The sequence below is a fragment of the Suillus subalutaceus genome (assembly GCF_016647625.1).
Source record: "Suillus subalutaceus strain FC151 chromosome Unknown DFJ58scaffold_8, whole genome shotgun sequence".
Lineage (NCBI taxonomy): Eukaryota > Fungi > Basidiomycota > Agaricomycetes > Boletales > Suillaceae > Suillus > Suillus subalutaceus.
Genome location: NW_024540257.1, coordinates 212437 through 231806, shown reverse-complemented (window position 1 = coordinate 231806; position 19370 = coordinate 212437). Strand labels below are relative to the sequence as shown.

The window sequence follows — 19370 nt, the reverse complement described above, 5'->3', positions numbered from 1 at the left end:
TCCGCTCCTACCGACTCTTCAGTCACTTGCAGTTTTGTGATGTACAGATTTTTGGGGCAGGCCTCAAGACCGTGTGTGCGAATTCAACGTATTTACCATCCTCATAGGACATAGCACTAGCTAGGTGAGACAAGGGAAACCGGTAAAAACGAAATAACTCACCGGAGCCTCTAATTCCGTATTGCTTATAGTATATGTAGGGCTTAACGCGAGTGCATGCGCACCTAGTTATGGCAGTAAAGTCAATCGAAATGGACATTATGTTCAATTAGAACCAAGGATACGTACAGTTGAAGATCTTCAGAAACGACCGTAGTCTCCCAATTTGTTGCACATGCTCCACGCGTATCTGGCCAAGTAGAACACAATCCGGGTTCAAAGTCTTTCAGTATTGAACAAATAGTATACAAATTGGGAACAATCTTGGAGCTGGCACAGTAGTACTTACTTTCGTGGATTCGGGAGATAATATTACTTGGACACCTATCGCTCTCCAGGGTTATTCGGGATGCTACCGTACCCCATGGGTTCCAAGGCGCGACTTTTAGGATGATGTGATTTTGAGCGGAGCCATGTCGACAAGCCATGACACTAATGTGGTCTTGGCTATAAAGTGATGCAGGTTAACGTTCAAGCTTCTACATCAATATGGCATTTAGTACTTCGCAAGAGTGATATCCGGGGATTGTCTGAGGATTCCGACGTCCACGTAGTTAGACCGTGCATTTAAAGAAAAAGTAAGTCACGTATCAAACAACAGGTTCGAAAATAACCCAGAACAAACGGATTTATAACTGCAATGGAAATATATAAAAATTCGGATACGGGGAATCGAACCCCGAGCTACCGCGAACCAAAGATTCCAATTGATGAGAGGCGGTAATGTTAACCATTACACCATATCCGATCCAGTAACAAGAGTCTTGTCAACAATGGTAGCCGTTAGTCCTATATGCAAGTAGACGAACTTCCACTGAGCTTGCAATTTATTTTATGTACAAAAAGAGCGGTGAGGATGAAAAGAAAACATGATACGTGGGATAAAATGGTTCTCGAGATTTTTGAGCAGTTGGACTTGGACAATCAACAATGCAAAGCTGTTTTGGACAGGTAAGGATGAGCTTGCGGATCCATGAAAAGTAATGGTTGCAAAAAGGAGAAGGATCAGAGCATGCGTCAGCGCTGCACAGCATGCAGTGGACGATACCGAGCCGCCGGGAGCATGCGTCAGCAATGACGGGATGGACACGAACCGCCGGTGCACCTTATATATGTTAGAAAAGCTTGGAGATTCATCTTGCCATTAATATTCGTCATGCTCCCTGCTCGTATGTGGACGACAGCAGCACCTATCCTGCGGGCGTCGCGTGATACTCGGGGCCTACCAGTCCTTGTTGGAAATTACCTGCGGGCTCGACTACCGACATCTAGCCTTCGTTCAATTCCCTTGCGCCAACTCTCAACATCATCTCCTCGACATGCTCAGTATACGCGCTTTCCATCCGAAAAACACCGCCACCCATCGGGAGAGGTGATAGACAATCGCATGAAGTTTGCTATTGCACTTGTTGCAGTCGGAGGAGCATATTATGTCGTGCAGTGCGTGTTCAGTGCACTACTTGTGATGCCTTGTCTCACTTTAGCCCTCAAGTTTAGAAAAAGTCCCTGAAACAGGTAGGTGGCGATTTATGGATATCAGCCCCAAGTATGAGACAAAGGTGAGAGCAAGCTTAGCTTGAAGGAACAAACTCTTATATTCCCCCCTTGCAGCTTGCACAGGCAGCATACGACGAGCTCTTGGCTGAATTCCGAGGCAAGATACTGCCTTCCAATCATCCTGTGACACAACACGTTCAACGAGTTGTTAATCGTATTCTTGAATCATCGGATCTTGGCCACTTGCGTTCTAGCGAGCCTCGCCGGTCACTAGTGGAAGCACTAGATGACTTCTGGAGCGAAGACTCATTCACCACTGGAAGGCCTTCCGGGGAGTCGTCTACCCCAGAAAGCGGAGGTAAAGAATGGAATTTGCTTGTTGTGAATGATCCATCCGTTGTGAACGCCATGGCCACCTTTGGTTCGCTCTCGAGCTGCCTCTGCAAGTGAACCTTTACATATATGTGGCCACAGGAAATATCGTGGTTTTCACCGGAATATTACCTATATGCAAGGATGAACAGGGTTTGGCTGCTGTCCTTGGACATGGTACGCGATTCTGCCCAGGATATTCTGCACAACTCAAATGATTCGGCAGAGATGGCCCACGTGGGTATGATTGCATGATACAACATGCGGGTACATTCTAAATACCCCTTTACTAGTTGCTCGACATGCTTCTGAACGCTATTCGTCCTCTAAAGTATTCCTAGCGCTAGCAGTTCTTCTGCAAACAGTCTTCGGGTTCGATTTTGGAATCACCCACCTCATAAGCACGCTGCTACTGGAGCTACCCAATTCGCGGACTCAGGAATACGAGGGTGTGTTTCTTCCAGTTATAAACATGGAAATACTGATGTAGGGACGTAGCCGATACTATCGGCATGCAGCTCAGTGCAAGGGCATGTTTTGACCCCCAGGCTGCTGTGGAGTGAGTGATATGGGTTTTCCGTTGTCTGACTTATGTGCGTGACAATACAGAATGCATACGCGACTCGCACAATATGAAAAGGCGCATGGAGCAACGAGTCTAGAATTCTTGCGTACGCACCCTGGTGCAGAACGGAGAATCAAAGTCAGTGTAGTGTTTCCACTTTGAGCTTCATGGTCTTATTTTTCCGTTAGCATCTTGAGGAACTGATACCAGAGGCCTACTCCGTACAAGCCAGCAGCCCTCAATGCGCAGGTCTACAGGACTCTATGAGCCGGTTCAGGGAGTTAGCTCCTAGATGGTCGTAGATTATCCACCAGAGTTAAGATTTCTGTTTGTGATTACATTCGGGTTCTCTCGCTGCTTATTTTTTATTTTTGCGATCTGGAGAGTGGACTTGAATAAGAGGTACAAATTAGTGTTGCTATTAGAAAACAAACCGCATCTTTGAAGTGTTCACGTCTGCTATATTTCTTCAAGCAGAAATTCTGTCCCTTCCGAACCCCCGGATCATAGGAATTCGAGCTATTGCAGGAAAATCCACTATCCTTTAGAGTGTTTACAACACAGTAGAACCCCAGTGCCGTGTTATCATTCGGACCTTTCTCGGTTCGACTTCAAACCCTGCTCATGAGCACAATATTCTGGCCGTTTTGGCCAACACAAACCCAATACCGCGCTAGCTTACATTTCGCTTGTCAGCAAACGTCTGATGGCATGAAAATCTAAGCGGGCCGTCCAGTCAGCATCATGTATCTGGTGAGCGTTTTGACAAATCATCTGATGAGACGTGTAACTTACGTCTCTTACGAATGAAGAGGAACGGGAAAGGGAGTCGGGGAGATCTAGGAATTACATAATACGCTGACTGGGACGGGTGCCGGTAACTAGCTCGAGGACATCATTGAGTACGTACGAGAGTGACGTCTAAGTCATCGGCAAGGAGAAGTTGTTTTGTAAGTACGCAGCTGAACGACACATCATTATCGACGTACGCAGTTCCCGGTCTGGTCGGCATCACCCCTATGTTATAACGACCTGCTTCCCTCGAGATGCTGATCCAAATCATCAAACTAAGTGATCCTCGGTCAGTATAAGCGCTACACATGAATTCTGTCCATCCTCCCGTGTTAATAGTAAGTGATGATCTTTCTTTGACACATGTTTGCAGCTAGCTAAATTCCTTGTTAGGTAGGCGCTGGGCCGGTGGGTCTGGTAGCAGCGTTGACGCTCCTCCAAAATGATATCTCAGTTCGTATCATCGATAAAGACCCCCACCATCGCATCGGACAGCGTGGTGCTGGAATATGGGTTTGTCACAACATCCACTTGTCGTATCGCCCCGTGGTCTCACTGAATGCATTCTCTCTATGTAGCCGCGCCCCCTCGAACTCTACAACTTCCTGGACGTTTCAGAAGTTAATGGTCTGGGAAAACCAGCCCCTCCCACCTGTTCATACAAGTCCGGCACGCTGGAACCTTTGAAAGACCCATTGGCCCCGCAAATGGAACCTACCCCAGCAATACCATTCGTGGGCAACATAGTCGCTTGATCAAACCTTCATGCTGATTCGGTTTTTTTAGCACAGCCTCAAATTGATGGGTCAACAGCTCCTAGATGTGATTCTGCGACGCCATCTAGAGAAGTTCTCTTGTTCTGTCGAGATGGGCACCGAACTGCGCTCGTTCGAACAGTCCGATGAGGGCATCACCGCTATTTTAGCAAAGAACGGCATATCAGAGATTGTTGATACCAAATGGATCATCGGCGCTGATGGTGCTAAAAGTAAGACGCAGTTAAATGCATCGGATTAAACGAGACTGAAGGTGGTTTTGCAGGCGTCGTGCGCAAGCAACTTGGGCTCACATTTTTGGGCTCGACTAGAGATGATATCCGAGTTGTGACCGGGGATATCCATTTGAAGGGCGTTGGCCTCGATAGAGTGGTACGTCCGTTTTCTACGTATTCGATGAAAAGCTGTGCTAATGCAGTCTTAAAGCATTCGCACGGGTTTGGAAACTTTAACGAGCGAGGGTATGTTCAGTTGAGGCCTGGAGACCTGTATATTGACAATATGCAGCCTCTCATTGCGTCCAACAGACGAAGTTGGCGAAGACGGCTGGCAATTTTTCCTCTACGGCAACGAACTAGATCTGACGAAGATCGCTGAGAGCGAAGAGCTTGTTTTCGAGACCATCGCGTCGTTAATACCAACGGAGATTACGTTCACCAAGGTAGTTTGGATGAGCGACTTCCGGTGCGTTTTGTATTTTTATCCGTGTCGATCCACGTTCATCGGTTTGTTTCAGGGCCAATATCCGGATGGTGAATAAGTTTAGCGAAGGTCGAGTCTTCGTTGCGGGCGGTAAGTGGTTCTGTTTGAGACGTGTGTAGCTATGCTCATGCATGTTGTCGTAGATGCTGCTCAGTATGTCTATCTTTGAATGCCTTCTTCGCAAATCGCTGCTAACACATATCAAAGCGTCCACAGCCCAACTGGTGGTCAGGTATGGTTGATCCGATTGTTGCTAATACCCGCTCATTTGTCTATGAACAGGGACTCAATTCGGGCGTACAAGATGCAGTGAGTCGGGTAGATGTAGCATGTGTGTTACCACTGACCGTGCACCAGTTCAATCTAGCATGGAAACTTGCGCTCGTTCAGAAAGGGCTCGCCGACAAATCTCTTCTCGAGACATACAGCGCCGAGCGTCTGCCTGTGATCTCCGAGATGCTCGGGGTGACCACCTCGATTCTCGACAAGACAATATCGTCTGGAGACCCCTCAGTCGGACGAAGTCCCATCCTTCACATGCTCGGCATCAACTGTCGATTCAGCACCATCGTACTCGATGAATTTGTGACTTCAGTCGAGGGGAGGCCTATCAACGCATACGGAATGCTTGACGAGGGACATCTGGAAGCTGGGGACAGGGCGCCCGATGCGCCCAACATGTTGCAGGTGGGGCGCGCAGAGCCTGATAAGATAACGCTTTTTGGTTTGTACAGACCCTGGTACCACACAGTGCTCGTATTTGCGCCGGGTCTCACTGATGCCACCCCGATCTTGGGTGTCCTGGAGGCATACGACAAAATATCGTGCGATCGGCAGTCGTTCTTCCATCATCAGCATCAGTGACGCTTGTCGCATCTCCTGCTGACCTCGTTCTTGTTGATCGGGAGGGCTATGCTTATTCGGCTTACCTCGTGGAAGCTGACCAGACGAAGGTGTTTGTGATTCGGCCGGATGGAGTGGTTGGGGCGATCGTTCATGGTGCAGAAGGCGTAAAGAAGTATTTCTCGAAAATATTTTTGGATGCGTAGTGGCCCGAATATTCATTCTTTACTTACGACTTTTACAGGCACAACTCATTCCTGTATACCTCATGCAACGTAGCGTATCGTCTGTAACTGAAAATGAAAGCGATACGACAGAGAACCACACATCGATATGTACTGAAATTTTGCGCGTCCAGTTTTCACTGGGAGCGCTCACTTCTCTCCTAACTATACTCCTATTCTTTGACCAGGTTCAATCCAGCGCGTTTAAGCTGGACCGTAAATCGTAAACAGTTTCCCCTGCGACCTGCTTATGCGACGACATTCAACGGATGTCAAAGGCTGACACTAGAGAAAGCCATGCTTGACCTGCGCACGGATTCGTTCGCACACGGGCAGCTATACACCGCACTTTCAAGAGTGCGATGTCGGCGATACATTCGAACGCTATTTGCAAGAGAGGAAGAGAAAAAGACAACAGCAAACGTAGTGTGCAGACATCTTGTAATTCACAGTAGGAAACGTCCAAGGGTGAATGGAGCGCTTGTATGGAGTAAGTGCAATACAGTAAGTAACTGGGATCTTAAATTCCTGTACGAATAATCGTGGTTACATAGTCCACTGGTGACGAGAAGAATGATACAATCCCTAGGGATCAAATGTGTGAACTGGTAATTGTTACAGAGTACATTTATATCTGCGTCATATTTGCATGTCGGAATCGTCGTGGTGAAGGCGGGGACGCTTCGAGCTAGCCACTAAGTACGCCCATTCCGTTTTTTTGGTCTTGGTACGAGTTCGACGGAGTGCTCCAAAAGCTTGAGCTTTGATAACCTCTAGCGTGCCCGAGATCGGAGGTGCACCGGGGGAAGGTGACCTCGACTCTCGAGAACGTCCTCTACGAGGTCGCAGCTTCGGATAGGGGGTGGTTTCATCTTCGCTACTCCCCCGCTCATGATGAGGGTCGTTCCCGCTTCCAGATAACTGAGGAAGGGAGCGTAGGAGTGGACTTGGATCAGAATTCGCGCGACGGGCCCCGAGTCTGTAACGCACGCCATCACTGCCCGCACTTGGAAGTGAAATATCTGCAGTGCGACCGTGTAAGATTAAATCAATACTGCGGGTATTGGAGTGCCCGGGATAATCAAATTCTGCGCGATCTTGTGTGATCGGACCATCAGCAGGGAATGTGAATTGGAATGGAGACGTGAGGGACGCGCTAGACGAAGATGGGGGAGTGGATGACGTCGGGGAGATGGAGCGGCTATTGGGAAAGAGATATAGGGTTGTTTCTAAGTGATCGAGCTGAGTCTTCTGCTCTTCAAAAGGGCGGTTTACATATACATCAGGGGATGTCAAGGTAGGAGAACCTACAAGCTCTATCAAAAGTCATACATCAGGAAAAAGCACAGTGCCTAAGCGAGCCTATATAGTCTCTGTCGGTTTGGTAGCCTGGTAGGTAAGTCCCGGATATGTAGGTAGCGAGTAGGACACTCATGTATAGAATAGGCACGCCGTAGGATCCAGTGGTCAGTAGGCCTGGAGGACACTAGGAAAAACAATAGTACGGCATTTTTATTTTCCGGGAGCCACGAAACATGAACAGTACTAGTACTAATGCTCGCACAACCAGTTAGCCACTACCACATCATATCATCCTCTGAGTCAGCTCCGCTGCGATTATCCCACTCAGCTGCCGCCGCCGCGAACTCGTCGACTGTGAAGTGTTGAGTAGCAGCACTTGGGATAGGCTCGTTGGCGACATTTCCGTGGTGTCTGGTGAGTTGTCGTTAGTACTGTCATGTCAAATATCAGTGTATTACTACTTACCGTGCAACCTTCAACAGCTTTTTGCAAATCCTTGGGATAATACCAGCGTGTTTTGTACCTTCGTGAAAGTTGATGAGGAGGGTCAGGTATGTGTTGAACACCGTCGCATACTGCTCCTTGTAAAATTTTGTTTCAGTCCTTGTCCCGGTGGTCCATTCCATGACGCAGGCCTCGACCTATACATCATACAGTTGGTTGTTGTCAGCTCCGACTACTACTATGATGACTGATCCATTACTTACAGCTGTAAGGATTGCCACGATGATGCCAAAGCTCACGCCGCCAGTGCTCGCATCCATGAAATAGGCAGGGAACTTGACCCCAAGTGAGTTCTTCTTCTCGTAGCACCATTTAATCATGCCCTTTTGTATAATCTCAGCCTCGAACACTCCCTTGCCCTCCTTCCGATCCTATAGCAGCAATTAGCATCATGTCGGCCTCCAAAAAACACCTGCACCTTACCTTATAGGTGAAATTCTTACGGTTTTCAAGGAGTGACTTTACCAGCACTGCATTGAGGGATGTGGCTTCAGGTGTTTTATCATCACTGAAGCCAAACTCTGTCATAACAAGAGGCCGCATGACAGTTTTAAGTTCGCTCCGCAGAATAGAGCCTCGTGAAGTTATCTAATAGCAGCGGGTCAGCATGACATAGGTCATAGGCATCAGACCAGTACCAATTTGTAAGCGTCCTCATCATAATCAATTCTCACTCCATTTGCCCAACACGATGCAGCCCATGCTTCGCCTGACCAGTTGCGACTCTCAACATCACCTGGATAGATTGTCGAGTTAGCGAGAATAGCTTGGTAGTGTCCCACCGCAAGATGTATGATGGATGAATAGAGACGATCAAAGTCAGCACATCGAATGCGGCCACGACTGCCGCCATCACCAATTTTGACCTTCTGAACCACCTGGAGGCCTTCTACCTCTGTGAGTGGCGGAGCCGGGCGCTTCACAGCCCCCAGAGCGGCCATCAATTCAACTGGCTGTGTTTGATTTTATCAGTTGAATCCCTAGTCCAATAAAGATCATTCACCTGTTGTGCCACCATGGACTCGACCGAACTTGAAGATCCTTCACCCCTCAAGCTCGGCGGCACTCCTCTGAATGGCGTTGGAGTATCATGTGTGACTTGGCTACTGCGTGGCCCTGCCGTTGCAAAACGGTGTTCAAATCTTGTCTGTTGAACATATTTGCTCGAACTTTCACTTCAAGAACTTTCCTGCATGACGCACATTAGTATTATGGCCCTAGTTGGAGCTGAAACATTTACCATACGTGGCCCTGCCTCCTCCTCCAAGTCGCCAGTAAGCAATTGAGGATCGATCACTTGTTGCGGCTGGACCCAAGGCACCACAGGTGTGTTCAAATATGCTGAAGGGATGCTGGGGGGGACATGATGTGTCCGTGGAGTCAGTCTAGGTGGAATACGTGAGACCTGACGGTTTTCTTGGTCTGCATGTCCCACAGACGTTCTGGTAGCTTGTGCAGGGTAAGTGAGAGCACGGGCCTGATTTCGTCATACCACGGAGAGGCACTGCTGTAAAAGTGAACTGTCATGGAGGCATGTTAATGAAAATCTTGACCATGGATCTGCAGACTTACTGAATCTGTAGTCAACGGCTCATCATCATTGCCATTGGCAATGTCGCCATCATCTTCTGCATCTTCTGACTCCGGGTCCAAAGGTGCGAAGTCGTTGACCTCTTCGAGAGCCTGTCTCTGGCGGAGACCTTGAGTTGCATACTTTTGAGTCTTCCTGAGGTCTTGTGCGTGAGTTTGGTCCTCTGCAACATGTCATCTTAAGTTCTTGGTGCCGACTGAGCAAACTTAAATCAACTGACCTTGGGCAATTTTCTTGGATGTGCTGCGACTGGCGACGTTGTACACGCATTGTTGGCATTTCACTGGCCGGCTGTTCACCGGTATTCCTGCGACGTGCCATTAAAAAACACAGAGAGTGCATCAGTGGAGTCTGAAATGGTGGTTGAAGACAAAAAAAAAGACCTCCAATGCCACCCGATATACGCGCAGACCGGGATGTCAGACCTGTCAACCACTCTCCGAAATCTTAAACACATGCTAAAGATCATACCTTTTGAATGCCCAAGTCAGAAGACCATGTCAAATCAGCCCAATAATGCCAGCTTGCAAAGATTGTGGTCACTGGCTCCCTACTACATCAGGTCTGAACAAGCACATCGCGAATTCACTTACCTGCCACCAGAAATGGCAGGATCGCCTCAAAAACTTCAGCATCAATGTGTTTGACCTTGGTGGCGGGTTTGCAGCACCAGTCGAGGACAATTTCTATCTTGAAGATGATGAAGATCTGCATGATGCTAGACCACCAGTTGAGGACAATACAAACGAAGAAACGTACTCACCTCCACATCCAGGTTCGGTCAGAGTTCGATCAAGACCATGTTCAGAGTTGCAGTGTCCAGATCGAAGAGGTCACCGATGACCCTGGTCCTGTTGGGACACGGCGCTGGGTTGAAGAGTACCCTGATGAGATGTTAGCTGGTGCACCATGTGATCCTGCCAAAGACATTGTGCCCACCAAGTTTGACGCCATTAAGGATAACCAAGAAGCAAATGGCAGAGAGTGTTTGGGGCCCTTTCAATGTACGAGGAGGAATGGGAATTAGCTAGGTGGTTGATCCAAAATGTCAGGCAAAACCAAACCGACGAATTTCTAAAGCTTCCTATTGTAAGGATCATGCCATTTGAAGACAATCATCATCGAACTCACATTCATGCAGGTTCGAAATCGTGCCCAGGTTACATACCCAAATAACCGCTCCTTCTTGAAAAAAATTGACGCACTGCCTACAAAAGGACCTGAATGGCACTGTGACCTCATCAAGGTGGCAGGAGACATTATTGCCATGGATGGTGAGATGTCGTCAGCTGAATTAGAACTCTGGCGGCGCGACTTGGTGGACTGTATTCGCTGAACTCATCGGCAATCCAACATTCAAAGATATGATGGCTTACGCACCTGAGCATGCATTTGAGGACAGGGGAGGTAATAGCCGAATTTATGATGAAATGTGGTCAGGGGACTGGTGGTGGGACATGCAGGTTAGAGAGTTGAACCGGACCAAAGCTGTGCTGTTACTTACTAATGTTCGTTGTCCTCATGGCAGGGCAAGCTGCCGAAAGGAGCAACAATAGCACCAGTCATCCTTGCGTCCGATAAAACAAGCCTCTCACAGTTTAGAGGCGACAAATCTGCATGGCCAGTGTATTTGACCATTGGGAATATAGAAAAGGCCACACACTGTCTTAATAACTGAGGGTCTTATATGAAAACGTGTAAGAATGTAATGACACCACAATTACACTGGATACGACTTCTTGCCAGTCCTCGATTAACACGGTCTACGACTTTTCTTCTTTCGTGGTAGATAACGTGTGAGTTCTTGGGAGGCTTGCTAAACCAATCAGTTAGATTAACTTAGCTGGAGCTTTATTATCTCTGATTGAAACTATGGGATTGTCTAGGATATACTGTCTAGACACTTGAACTGGTTTCCTGAATATACGGTTAACTGTTGAGAAGCTGGTCTCAAATGTGACTACGTGGACCAAAGCTCGTGTTGGTCAATATACAAATACCTGGTGAGAATGCTGGTCTCACAAATAACAACAAATGACAAATAGAAAACAATGACAAATAACAACAATGACCAAAGCTCGTGTTGGTCAGTATACAAATACCTGGTGAGAACGCTGGTCTCACAAATAACAACGTTGACCAAAGCTCGTGTTGGTCAGTAAACACTACGTGGTGAGAACACTGGTCTCACAAAACTGGGTTTCTATCGCGAGAAACTTACGTAATCTCAAGGGAAACACTTTCCCTGCACTTGCCTGGACAGTTCTTACAAAGGAAATGGGCTTTGTAAGCAGCAATTTGTTCAGATTGAAGCTTCTTAGGTGAGAGTTCAATTTGCTCAAGAGGGAGGTCTTGAATGCAACAAGTGGGAGATCTATTTTTTTGGGGGGAGAATGGGCTCTCCTTATATACATTTTGTGTGGGAATATTATGTAAGTAAAAAGGTGATGTAATGACTTCAGAATGTGAGAAGAATATTCCAAAAACTGGAGCAGAATGTTCTAGCAGGTGCAAAAGAACATTCCAGAATATTCATGGTGGGATAATGACATCATTCTGAGTCACTATGAGTCACTATGAGTCATTATGAGTCATCGGAATGTTCTAGCAAATTCCATGGAACATGACATCATATCTTTCAACCAAAATACCTGCAGGAGTGTAGGTGAAGTCCTATGACATCATTATGACATCATACCCTGTAGGTACAATTTTATGAAGCATCTGATTAGTCAGAGCATCCTAATAGAAAAGTAAAGTAAAGAAACACTAGAGAAAACAACTCAGAAATAATGGAACAAATAATAGTACACAATATGCGGGCTTTTTAGATAGGTTTTTGTTAGGCTTTGAACTTTTCTCTATGGGTTTCTCTAGCCAAAGTGAATAAGCCAAATGAAAGGCAATACCTTAACCTTCATTTTGCTTCTCATATCAACTAGGTCATTATGTGATTCCCATCTCACATATGACTTTTCTTCAAAACATGGTGGATTCATGAATCACTGAGGGAAAACTGAAACTATTGGACCAAGGTTTGATACCAAGGTATGGGTTGACTAGTCTGAGGACTAAGCTAACAGACTTTGTCTTTTAGGGGGATACCTAGTAGTCATGTCCATGCATGATTCCCAAATCATGCAGGACAACGCCGTCGTCCACGGATGCATGGAGCCATTTTGCTTGGCTACCTCCCAGCAACAAAGCTTGACTGCTTTAGCAAAGGAACTCGGTCCATTGCAGGGTATCAGCTGTTTCATGAATGTATGTGGAGGCTTCTACAGCCCCTGATTGAAGCTGGCAAGGAGGGTGTAGAGATGGTATGTGCTGATGGGAGAGTTTGTCGAGTGCACCCTGATCCTCACTGCCTATGTTGCCGACCATCCAGAACAGTGTCTCATTACCTGCACGAAAGAAAGTTTCTGTCCTAAGTGTCGTGTTCACAGAGACAGCCGTGGTGAACCTCTGGCTTCACTCCTATGAGATGAAGTGTGCACCTTGACTATGCTGGAACACAAGCGAACAGGTCGCAGGGTACCCGCCTACACACGTGAGGGGCTGCGCCCTGTGTATTGTCCATTCTGGGCAGATCTTCCTTACTCCGATATCTTTGGCATGATCACACCTGATATTCTGCACCAATTGCACAAGGGCGTGTTTCATGATCACCTGTTGAAATGGTGCACCGAAATCGCAGGAGAAAAAGAGATTGACGAATGTTACCAAAAGATGTCCAATTATCCAGGTCTCCGCCACTTCTTCGCAGGGCATCTCCCTTGTATGTCAATGGACAGGGACAGAGCATCGGGAGATGCAACGAGTCTTCATGGGTGTGTTAGCTGGGGCGGTTCAACCAACAGTTATTCAAGCAGCACGTGTCGTCCTCGATTTTATATACTACACACAATTCCACGCCCATACATCTCAGTCTCTTGATGCCCTAGAGTCCGCGCTGCGCGAATTTCACGATCACAAGCATATATTCATGGATCTGGGGGTGCGTAATGACTTCAATATTCCAAAAATGCACTCAATGCAACATTACGTGGTGTCGATCAAGTCTCGTGGCTCCGCAGATGGATTCAACACTGAATTCCCCGAACGCCTCCACATTGACTTTGCAAAAAATGTGTATCGAGCAACAAACAAAAAAGACTATGTTGTGCAGATGACGAAGTGGTCAGCATGACAGGAAGCAGTGGACCAATTCGTGGCTTACATGGACTGGAGGTTGCAGAGAAAGATGGATGATGAGGAAGCCGATGGCGATGTTGACGATGTTGAAGGTGGCATAGCGCTGAATGCAGATGTACCCGAGCCACAGCCGCCAAGTGAGGGTGATACACCTTTATCTCATGTCCTGGCAGTCCGTCCTCCATTGCGCGCTCTAGCAGTTGATTATATTGCCCAGACATTTGGGGCGGTCAATTTCTTTACTGCACTCACCCAATACCTGAATCGAACTCCACCACCCCAAAATCCACCACCCCCACAAGTACCGTTGTCAGTCTGTCGTTGGGACAGGTTTGATGCTTACCGGCGTCTGTCAATCCCTTATCCACACTTGCGTGCAGTCCATATGTCGAAGTCCATGGACCGCATCCGTGCAGTGCCTTACACCCCTCCTTCTGGTCGGTCAGCTGGTTCGCCAGGACAATTTGATACAGTCCTGGTGCAAACAGAAGGTACTACTAATGTACACACTCAGGGGACTGCATTGGAAGGTGAGCAAGTTCACTGAAACTTACTAGTAGGGTTTTGCATTGATATGGTCTTGGACACTTGTCATAGGTCTTCAAGTTGCGCAAGTCCACCTGATATTTGACTTACCAATGCACCTGCGCACTACTGGACAGCCTTTCCACCTTGCACTCGTTGAATGGTTCAATCCCTTCCGGGCATGCGATGCATTGTTGCAGCTGCACACAGTCTCGCGTTCTTATGTGGGTCAAGCTCCTCGCACTGAGGTGATCCCCATCAGTCAAATTTCTCGGAGTTGTCATCTTATACCTAAGTTCGGCACACATGTCGACCAAACGTGGAGGCGGGATTTCATCTTGGATGCATGCAAGACATTCTACCTTAATCCTTGGATAGACATGTACAGCTTCTACAAATTCCGAACCGCCTGATATGATATGTATCCTTTTGATTAATTCTGCATTATGAAGGTTTATAAAACTTGTGTGCAAATGGTTGTATCACCCTCAGCCTTATTTTCCTCATGTGAATTGGTGGTCTCAGTCAACCGTCGGCGGAAGGTGTTGATCTTGAGTAACTGAGCTCAACGGTTGGCCTCAGTGAGTGACTTCTCAGTATCCCAACGGTGTTCAATAAGTTGTCGAAGGTATCCAACTGTCACCTCAACAATTTCTAACAAGGATGGACCATTATTCAGTAGGTATGTGCAACTAGGTCAACAACAACAATACTCACCGTTATCCCGTCGGCGTTGTTCCTCTTCCGCATCCGCTCGCTCCCGGGCCCATTGCAAGTTGAGTGCATCTTCCTTCTGCTGCTTTTCTAGTTGGATGCTAGCCCACCGGCGAAGACGCGGACTGTCACGGTGACTCGAAATAAGCACATGTCAGCATTCATATATAATTTGATGTCTCTTACCATTTGGCCTTGGTCTCGTCCTGGGGCATGTTAGCGTTGACTTGGAGAGCCTCACTGGCAGAGGGTGTGCTGGGTATGATGTCGTTGGCATGGGTGTCCAAGTCTGACTCGGAGTTGGCTGTCTGATACTTGGTGGGACATGGGCTGTTGGAGTTGTCAGCAAGTGACCAGTTTGAGAAGTTAGATAAGGTCGCACCGCTTGAGAGATTTGCCTGCCATTGAAGTTAGTAATGTGGTCCAATGTGTCCAAGGAAAAAGGACGCATACTGGAGAAAAAAAATTGTGTCTACAGGTCCTACAGAGTTGAATGCTGAGTTGAGCCGCCTACAGAACCTACAGAGTCTTATTTAGGAGCGCGTGATCTAAATACGCGTACATAGGAAATGGCTGCCTACAGGGATTTCGCATTTTCCTGATATAGGATTGGTAGCGGAACCATTAACCGACCACCAGCAGATGCAGTCTGCGCCACGTTGTGAGTCCATGGATCGTACCGGTTGATGGGTTGCATCAGATACTTATATGCTTGGAAGAAGGGTGCCAAATTCCAATTACAGTGACAATTGAGCGAGAGTTCATGGTACCCTGTTATATATCAGTCGGATCTTACTCGGTTTCTTCGAGCCAACAAAGTTCGAACACCCTCACGGCATTCATCATGTGACATTAATGAAAAGACCCCCAGACTCTATCCTGTAGTCATTTATTGACCTCGAGTAAGTCAGAACTTTGTATCAAATCATCCTACTAATCACTTCGTATAGTAACTCTGCAAACTGTTCTATGGTTTCACACATAGTTTAGGCCTCAGTCACACACCTTGCCTATGACGTCGTCTGCGTTTGATGTGATCCCTGTTGGAAGAACACGCTCAGTGTTGGGGACAACAACTATATTGACGATCTATATACCTGTTGGAAGAACACGCTGAGATAGATCTAAGTAAGTGTGAAACTAGCAAGATAAGTGAGACGCGTACCTCAGTGTTGGGGACAACAACTGAGGGACGCTAACAGTGAGACGACAAGATATTTGTACTGTGCAAGAGACGGAGCAAGAATGACCGGAGAAGGATGCTACCATGCGGCGCCAAGCGCAGTCGCATGTGGTACGAGATGGCGAGGTTGTCTAATACCCTAATGTAATGTTAATCAATACGAGAACGGAAACCCATACTCCAACACACCCCCTCAACCCGCCACGAGTGCTAGGCCAGCACGATGCGCAATGAATGTAGGACGTGGAAGAACCTTGGTGAAGATGTCGGCACTATTGCGATGGGTGGAAACCCAGACGGGTAGGAAGGTGCCAGCTTCGATGTGTTTGCGGATGAAATGGTAGCGTAAGTCGATGTGTTTAGTGCGGATGTGGTTGGCTGCCTCAGTGGATAGTGCTATAGCGCCTGTATTGTCCAGCGTAAAGCTTGAGAGGCAGCGTGAAGGTGATCTTTACGCATTCACAGAATGACTTGATCCAGAGACCATCCTGGATGGCCGCTGTTAACGCCATGTACTCTGACTCCACGGACGACAATGCCTGCGTTGACTGCTTCTTCGCAGCATGTGAGATGGGGCCACCATGGTAATACCAGACGTAGCCGGTGATGGAGATGCGATCATCAGGGCATGTGGCCCAGTCTGCGTCGCTAAACCCGTGAATGGTGGTGTCTGCATTCTTTCTCGCCGTAGTGTACTGCGATAGGACAGTGTGCCAGAGAGATAGCGAAGGACTCGCTTTGCGGCTGCATAGTGACGAAGTTCAGGGGAGGAATTGTGTTGTGACAGCTTCATAACGGCATGGGCGATGTCTGGGCAGGGTGTACATCACAAGGTAGAGTAATTCCCCAATGAGTTTGCGATATTCTGACGGGAGATTGTCGATGTGAGGATGAACGTCAGTGTCGCAGTCCAAAAGGGAATGCAGGGTCCATAGGAAGTGAGACGGGGTTACACTGATGAAGGCCGTGTTCTTCGAAGAAGGTAAGTGATATATTCCTGCTGGTGCATCCATAGCTCTCGAGTAGCACGCGAACGGACGTACTGAACACCTAAGTGCTTGACAACGGGACCCAAGTCAGCAATTCCGAAATGCTCAGCAATGCAACCCTTGATCCAATCAAGGAATTTGCGGTTGTTGCAGCCCAGCAAGGCCGTCATCAACGTGCCATGCAATAATGCATATGACATGCACCCCCTCATCGTTGACTGTGGTCATACACGAAGACGGCATAGTCAGCGTCGCATCGGAGGAACCCCAAACGGATGAGCACCGCCCGTAAACGCTCATACCAATCGTATGCAGCTTGTTTCAGCCCGTAGAGCGAAGAGAGAAGGTGGCACACCAGACTTGCCCCATTCTCAAAGCCGGGTGGCTGGCGCATGTAAACGTCTTCACGCAGCTTCCCCCACAGGAAGGCATGCTTCGCATCAAAGCTGTCGATTTCCCAGTCATGAGCTGCTGCATGTGCGGAAAGGAGACGAATGGAAGATGGTCGTGCGACTGGTGCAAACAGTTTTGCCGAAGTCGATGCCAGGCACCTGCGAAAAACCTTGCACAACGAGATGTGCCTTGTGCACAGGCCCACCCTTTCCGTCCTCCTTAAACTCCAGAACCCATCTACACCCAATCGCCTTTCGTCCCGCTGGAAGCTCCACCAACTCGTAAACATTCCATCTCCGACATGAGGTTAATCTCCTTGCGCATGGCATTGAGCCAGTCGTTGCAGTCCGAACGTTGCATGGCTTCGTCGAATGTGGAGGGCGGGATCCTCATGTTGTAGTCTGGAGTGAGTGGATTCCTTCGAGTGTCACTGCGGATGGTAACACACGCGAATTCAGTGGCAATAAGGCTGGCAAGCACACGGGGATAGTTGACTTCATCTTCGTCAGGGACAATGGTGTCAGGGTTAGTGGCCATGTCATCAACCACGTCAGCGTCACGCTCAGCATTCACCCCCTCGAGAGGCACCCCCTGAATGCGTGCTTGACGCACCTCACGTTGGCGCGCCAATCTCTCTCGGTCTGATGCCAGCTGCTCCTGGAATATCTGCCCACGCGCAGTTGGTAAGCGAACACGCTCCGAACGACGTGCCTTAATGGGCAATGGAGGAGTTGGAGAGGTTGAGGATTGCGTTGGAGTGGTGGAAGGTGCAGGAGGCACAGCAGGAACCACTGCTGTGTCTTCATCATCTGAGTCCTCACCGGCAGTTGGAAATGGGTGACCGGTGAACGTCTCATCAAAGATGACATCGCGTGAGTTGAAGAAGCTCCCGGTCGCCTTGTCACGACAACGCCAGGCACGTCCATCTGGTGCATAGCCCATGAAGATGGCCTCGCAGGGATTTAGGACCCAGTTTCTGCTGGAGTTCAGTGGGGATACGAGCGAAGCATCGCGCACCAAAGACGCGAATATGCGAAAGGTCGGGCTTTACTTTGTGTAGCATTTCGTATGGTGTTTTACCAGCAGGTAGTGCACGAGACTCAGTGCGATTAAATAGATATGCTGCTGTTAGCGCTGCCTCTCCCCAAAGATTCCTTGGAAGCCGTGCATGATTCAGCATCGCATACATTCGCCCTTCAATTGTGCGGAGCACACGTTCAGCCTTTCCGTTCTGCTGGTGAGCATAAGGTGCGGAGAGTTGACGCTCGATCCCAGCTGCCTTGAGTTCTGCTGTAAACGCCTCGTTGAGAAATTCACCACCGTTGTCTGAGCGGAATGCGACGACCCGCAAACCAGAATGTGTTTCCCACTTTGCACGAACACTCTGCCATGCGTCCAGAAGCCTGGTCCTTGGTGACGAGAAGTTGAAGTGCCAGAAGCCCAGTGTGGTCGTTCGAGGAATATGATGAAATAGTGTTTGTGATGCGGAGTGACAACTGGGGATGGGGCCACAGACGTCTGAGTGAATTAGCTCAAGGAAACGAGAGGCTGGAGGCAATTGTGAAGGTGGATGCGGCTGCCTGGGATGTTTGCCAATGATGCACGACTCGCAGCGTGTCATGGCTGCATCAGAGTCGAGGGAGAAACCTTCAGCAATGTGAGGGAGGGCAACGGACCGACTGTCCACCTGTGTGACCCATGCGAGCGTGCCAGAGATCATAGGTTAGCGGAACACTGCGCAAATGCAGAGAGTTCAGACGGTTCAGATAGCAGAGGGGTTGACTGGGGAGGGGGAATTAACTCAAGGTCTACATAGAAGAGTCGACCTGACATTGGAACAGTGCCGAGGGCCATTCCTTTGTACACAAGGTCACAGCGAGCAGGGTCACCCCGGAAGTTACAGTCCCATCCCTTAGCTAGCATCCACCCCACTGAGAGAAGGTTCAATATCACCCCAGGTGCATGAAGACAGTTAGTGAACCGTACTCAATGACGAGTACCACCTATCTTGAGCCATGCGACACAGTCACCGCGACCAGATGTGT

The 19370-nt window shown here is 48.3% G+C and overlaps 5 protein-coding genes and 1 non-coding gene across 6 annotated transcripts; 3 read left to right on the top strand and 3 right to left on the bottom strand.

Moving 5' to 3' along the window:
• Positions 1-816: 816 nt before the first annotated feature.
• Positions 817-907, bottom strand: DFJ58DRAFT_t28. The gene has a single exon. It is a non-coding gene; the product is annotated as a tRNA-Glu (tRNA).
• A 331-nt stretch (positions 908-1238) lies between these two features.
• Positions 1239-3133, top strand: DFJ58DRAFT_762326 (peptidase family M48-domain-containing protein). Its single transcript, XM_041388541.1, has 9 exons — positions 1239-1599; positions 1652-1718; positions 1771-2077; positions 2131-2205; positions 2255-2269; positions 2322-2477; positions 2527-2587; positions 2638-2731; positions 2782-3133. Exons 1-9 carry the CDS (start codon positions 1316-1318, stop codon positions 2893-2895), a joined length of 1173 nt encoding a protein of 390 aa, XP_041249309.1. The 5' UTR covers positions 1239-1315; the 3' UTR covers positions 2896-3133.
• A 560-nt stretch (positions 3134-3693) lies between these two features.
• On the top strand, positions 3694-5912 carry DFJ58DRAFT_903909 (FAD binding domain-containing protein; the record flags this gene model as incomplete). Its single annotated transcript, XM_041394887.1, has 12 exons — positions 3694-3723; positions 3779-3898; positions 3964-4119; positions 4172-4373; positions 4427-4533; positions 4588-4622; positions 4669-4845; positions 4898-4957; positions 5071-5095; positions 5146-5172; positions 5221-5632; positions 5671-5912. 12 exons carry the CDS (start codon positions 3694-3696, stop codon positions 5910-5912), a joined length of 1593 nt encoding a protein of 530 aa, XP_041249308.1.
• A 1505-nt stretch (positions 5913-7417) lies between these two features.
• DFJ58DRAFT_762305 (uncharacterized protein) lies at positions 7418-8774 on the bottom strand. The gene is made up of 6 exons (XM_041388540.1): positions 8740-8774; positions 8375-8689; positions 8160-8324; positions 7940-8107; positions 7698-7873; positions 7418-7643 (listed from the first exon to the last, which is right to left on the bottom strand). The coding sequence occupies exons 1-6, from the start codon at positions 8752-8754 to the stop codon at positions 7508-7510; spliced, it is 975 nt and encodes a 324-aa protein (XP_041249307.1). The 5' UTR covers positions 8755-8774; the 3' UTR covers positions 7418-7507.
• Positions 8775-10329: 1555 nt separating this feature from the next.
• Positions 10330-14459, top strand: DFJ58DRAFT_713747 (uncharacterized protein; the record flags this gene model as incomplete). The annotated part of the gene is made up of 11 exons (XM_041383944.1): positions 10330-10416; positions 10469-10652; positions 10690-10790; positions 10856-10953; positions 12205-12209; positions 12472-12647; positions 12676-12784; positions 12812-13072; positions 13122-13489; positions 13520-14051; positions 14119-14459. 11 exons carry the CDS (start codon positions 10330-10332, stop codon positions 14457-14459), a joined length of 2262 nt encoding a protein of 753 aa, XP_041249306.1.
• A 152-nt stretch (positions 14460-14611) lies between these two features.
• DFJ58DRAFT_722514 (uncharacterized protein) lies at positions 14612-15165 on the bottom strand (the record flags this gene model as incomplete). Its single annotated transcript, XM_041384893.1, has 4 exons — positions 14612-14700; positions 14764-14885; positions 14947-15090; positions 15143-15165. 4 exons carry the CDS (start codon positions 15163-15165, stop codon positions 14612-14614), a joined length of 378 nt encoding a protein of 125 aa, XP_041249305.1.
• Between the last annotated feature and the right edge of the window lie 4205 nt (positions 15166-19370).